A 4,878-nucleotide genomic window follows, 5' to 3' on the forward strand; every position below is an offset into this window, starting at 1 on the left:
GTATTAGGAAAGTTATTAAAATTCTTAAACTTGTTGAGGCTTTCCACAACACCTTCCTCAGATTTTAATTGGTTTTATCTAGTTCCATAAGAGAGCTCTTTAAAACAAATCAAAGTGACTTAAATCACAAGTTTTACCCATCGAAGGACAGAGATATTCCTTCTATAATCTGGCAAGTTTTCCTAAGAACTGAAATCTTGAAGGTTCTCCATGATGAATTAAAAGACTTGGCAGATGATAATTTATGTGCGTTTTGATGGGCTCAGTTTCAAAATGACAAAATAACAATGTTTTGTAAAAGAAGGGTTAAATCTTAATCTCAGAGGTTTACAAAGCTGCTAGTCACAGTCTCCTTAAAATTTAATATACCTCGTTAATGCTTAACTTGCAAACACTGAAGGATTTTTATGATTATAATCATGTGTTACAGCACCTAGTACTGTTTCTAAGCAGCATACTAATCAGCTTAATGAGATATTACTGCACTTTTTGTTGACTAAAGCAAAATCCCTTTTATTGTTCTAAAGCTTGTCCTTTACTTTATTTTTTCCCAAAACATTATCTTGTTTTATTGTACACCAGTAAATATCATACCATCGTTTTTTTGTCAAATCATAAAACTGTATTTCTCCTTGTAGCATGTGTAATATATTGAATATGGTTAATGGAACTGAAAGTTACAAATGGATTTCTGTTTTGGGGGTTTTTTTGCTGGCTTTTCTAGTGGTAATGGGAGAAGTGCGTAACATCTCTTATTCTGTAGATTTATAAGCGTAAACAGGTGCAATTTCACGAAAAGACAGACAAGGAGGCAGGTAAAAGCCTTGGCCCCTTCCGTAATGATTCGATTTTGAAATTGTAGCATATTTTAAAATAGCAATTAATGGTTATTGGTAAACATGCAGAATGATGAAAGCACATGTATGATCAAAATTGTGCAGCACGGTTGGCATTTAATACACTTTTTATTGTTTTTACACTAATTCCTTTGCATTATTATGAGTAGGTAAAACATAAAATGCAAATGTGTGTCAGTGATTCAATGCTTGTAACTCTTTCACAGTCTGAATCTAAAATATCTTCTGATTTTCAGAGATGGAGGAAGCTAGTTTGTGCCTTGGTGTTTCTTCAGCTGTGCCAGAAGCTGACGCCCATCTCAACAGCACCATACTCAATGGGCAGTATTCAATGAGCCAGAAGCTGCACCAGATCACTTCCCAGCTCAGCCATGCCTTCCCGGAGCTCCAGAACAGGCAGAATCCGGAGGAGAAGGCATCAGCGCCACTGGAAGACAAAAGCCACCTGTCCATAGCCAACCAGCCCATCAGCAGTCAGATGGCACTGCTGGCAAACCAGCTAAATAGAGAGGTTGATACCAGTTTGAATGGGCGCGTGGATCTGCAGCAGTTCTTAAATGGACAAAACCTAGGGATTATGTCTCAGATGAGCGATATAGAGGACGATGCCAGGAAAAACAGAAAGTACCCCTGTCCCCTCTGTGGGAAACGCTTTCGATTTAACAGCATCCTGTCACTACACATGCGAACTCATACTGGAGAGAAACCATTTAAATGTCCATACTGTGACCACAGAGCAGCTCAGAAAGGCAACCTGAAGATACACCTGCGCACTCATAAGCTTGGAAACCTTGGCAAAGGTCGCGGAAGAGTCAGAGAAGAAAACAGGCTTTTACATGAGCTGGAGGAGAGAGCAATTCTTCGGGACAAACAGATGAAGAGCAGCCTCCTGCAGCCACGACCTGATGTGAAAGCACAGCAGCACACCCAGCCAATGCCTCTCGCAAACTGTAACTTGTCTGTGCCAGCTAATCACAGCACACCTGATATTTCAAATCCTGTTCCCTCTCCAAAGCCAGTCAGTGTCCAGGAAGAAGTTGTCGCTCAGACAGCTGGGTTCAGATGCACGTTTTGCAAGGGCAAGTTTAAGAAGCGAGAAGAGCTGGACAGGCACATAAGGATCCTGCACAAGCCTTACAAGTGCACCCTGTGTGACTTTGCCGCCTCGCAGGAGGAGGAGCTGATTAGCCACGTGGAGAAGGCTCACATAACTGCAGAGTCAGCCCAGGGCCAGGGCTCCAACGGGAGCGGGGAGCAATCCACCAATGAGTTTCGTTGCGAGGTGTGTGGCCAAGTGTTTAGCCAAGCCTGGTTCCTAAAAGGCCACATGAGAAAGCACAAGGATTCCTTTGAACACTGCTGTCAGATCTGTGGGAGGCGATTCAAAGAGCCTTGGTTTCTTAAAAATCACATGAAAGTTCACCTGAATAAATTATCTGTAAAGAACAAATCCCCTAATGATCCCGAAGTACCCGTCTCCATCAGCAGCATGTCCCAGGAAGCTCATGCAAACTTATATTCAAGATACCTGTCGTGTTTGCAGAGTGGGTTTCTTCCTCCCGACAAAGCGAGCTTAAGTGAACAAAATCAGATCTATAACAAAGGAGATATGCCCATGAAAGAGAAAGAAGTCTTGGGGAAGCTCCTTTCACCCATTTCTGGCATTGGCCACAGTATTGCTGAAGGGGATAAACACTCTTTATTGGGCTGTCTCAATCTGGTGCCTCCTCTGAAATCCAGCTGTATAGAAAGGTTACAAGCTGCCGCCAAAGCGGCAGAGATGGATCCAGTAAACAGCTATCAGGCCTGGCAGCTTATGGCAAGGGGAATGGCCATGGAACATGGCTTTTTGTCTAAAGAGCAGCAGATACAGCGCAGCCATGAAGATACTTTGGCAAATGCTGGAGTTATGTTTGATAAGGAGAAGCGGGAGTATGTGTTAGTAGGAGCAGATGGCTCTAAGCAGAAAATGCCTGCTGATTTGGTTCACAGCACTAAAATGGGCAATCAGAGAGACTTGCCAAACAAACTAGACCCTTTAGAAGGCAGTAGAGATTTTTTGTCACATGGTATGAACCAGGGACTCGATTACAACTTACAAAGTCATGGAAATATAAAAGAAAAGCCAACTGAATGCCCGGACTGCGGAAGGGTTTTCAGAACGTACCACCAAGTGGTTGTTCACTCCAGGGTCCACAAAAGAGACAGGAAAGGAGAAGATGAAATAATTCAAGGTAGTCTTGATGAGCGACGTGGGTCTGGAAGTGATCAAGAGTCTCAGTCTGTCAGCAGGTCGACAACACCAGGGTCCTCTAACATTACTGAAGAAAGTGGAGTAGGTGGGGGTCTCTCGCAGACGGGGAGTGCCCAGGAGGACAGCCCACATCCTTCCTCACCCTCCTCTTCAGGTATGATAACTTCTCCTTCCCTCTCTGTAGGTATGTTTGAAATTACAGCAGCAAAGTAGCTTATGCATTCTCTGTTAGGTTGCTTCCTAGCAGTCCACAGGGACGTGGTGTTATGTGCCAGAACATCTGTGTTTGGGTTCCCGCAATGCCTTCGAGGTTAATTCTCGGCTCACCCTTTTCTCCCCTCCAAGGGCAGGTTTCCTAGCCTTTCAGCTGTCGCCTCCGACACCCCACCGGCAGCAGCGTGCAGGGGCTGTGCAGTCACCAATGGCAATGTCGCTTCCAGGCCCTCGCCCTCCAGGCTTTGGAAGGTGGTTTTTTTCCTCTTGTCTTTTATTCCTGATGCCTCTCTTGCAGATCTTGCCACATCCCCCATGTAAAAGGGTGAGGACAGAATGCTGCCTTTGAGCTATAGTTCAGAAACCAGGATTAATAAACAGCCTGTTGGCTGACCCCTCTGAGTGTCCTCATTCCCACAATCATGTCAATTAGCTGAGATGTGTACTTGTACCTGGCCGCTGGACTGATTAAATAGAGATTCGAAAATACAAATGAATAACTTCTGGACAATCTTTTCACTTATGTGCACTTTTAAAAACATGTATGAAGCATTCGGCTTAATTCACATCTCTTTGAAAGTACCAGAGAAATAGAAATCGGACTGAAACATTTTAATTGCGTTGTACGTCATGTTAACTTGCTGAGTATAAAATAGCAAAGCAGATAATATTTCATGGGAGATGTCTATAAAATATTGAGCGTCCCGGTACAATTTTTAAAGTTACTAGCCTATGACTGCTGAAATAAAATCTCCAAGTAATAACAGGTAAGATTTCTGGCCTCATGTATATTTCCAAAGTCACTTACTAATGGATAGTAAATTGAAAGTTATATCTTCAGCCCTTTATAAAGAAAGCACCTCACTAATACTGTAATCATTCTGCAAGCCTAACAACAGAGGAAATCATGCCATAACAAATACTCTGTTACTAATGGCAACATTGATTTCTGCAATCAGCCATTAAGTCTAGAAAATGAAAGACAGTTTGAGGTACCTTAAGGCATTACATTGCCCACTGTTAAAGAGCTGGTAGCAGGCTGTTGAGGATAATTCTTTTTAGGTTTTTTCCCCCAGTTTCGATAAATATTTTAGCATTGGAGGCAATTCACTGTTACAGTTATTAAGTATATGCCGGTTTATTTTTGTTGTTCGTGTCATGCTCCAGTATACTCCACTTCCGAGGCCAAATTAATATAAAAATAAAGTGTTAGTTTGCTGGCTTATTACAAACCAGTAAAGAAATTGTTAAGACACATAAATCTGCACTCCACATTCCACAGATTCCTATAGCACTTAATGCCGTTGTTTAAATACCCATGAAACACACTGTCTACTCTTAGAGTCATAGCCTCGTTTACAATTTATTACTGGTGAGACACATTAGAAAATTCTGTGTAGGAACAAGGGTAACAAGAGAGAGCTAATTTCATATTATAGATAGTTGTCGAGATGGTTTTAAGAGGATTGAAAATATGTCAGGATGAAGAAGGTGATTTTTCTAACTTTCACTTTTAAAAATCCTGCACCTTGGTGAGGCTGGGGAAGTGCTCCT

General features: G+C 42.3%; 1 protein-coding gene across 1 annotated transcript in view; it reads left to right on the forward strand.

The window, feature by feature from the left end:
• Positions 1–1,095: 1,095 nt before the first annotated feature.
• Positions 1,096–4,878, forward strand: part of ZNF536 (zinc finger protein 536) — a 68,099-nt gene continuing 64,316 nt past the window's right edge. Inside the window, exon 1 of the mRNA XM_010145831.1 lies at positions 1,096–3,265. Coding sequence (XP_010144133.1) covers positions 1,096–3,265 — 2,170 coding nt within the window. The remainder of the gene's footprint in view (positions 3,266–4,878) is intronic.

The sequence above is a fragment of the Buceros rhinoceros genome, unplaced genomic scaffold (assembly GCF_000710305.1).
Source record: "Buceros rhinoceros silvestris isolate BGI_N320 unplaced genomic scaffold, ASM71030v1 scaffold14671, whole genome shotgun sequence".
Classification (NCBI taxonomy): Eukaryota; Metazoa; Chordata; class Aves; order Bucerotiformes; family Bucerotidae; genus Buceros; species Buceros rhinoceros.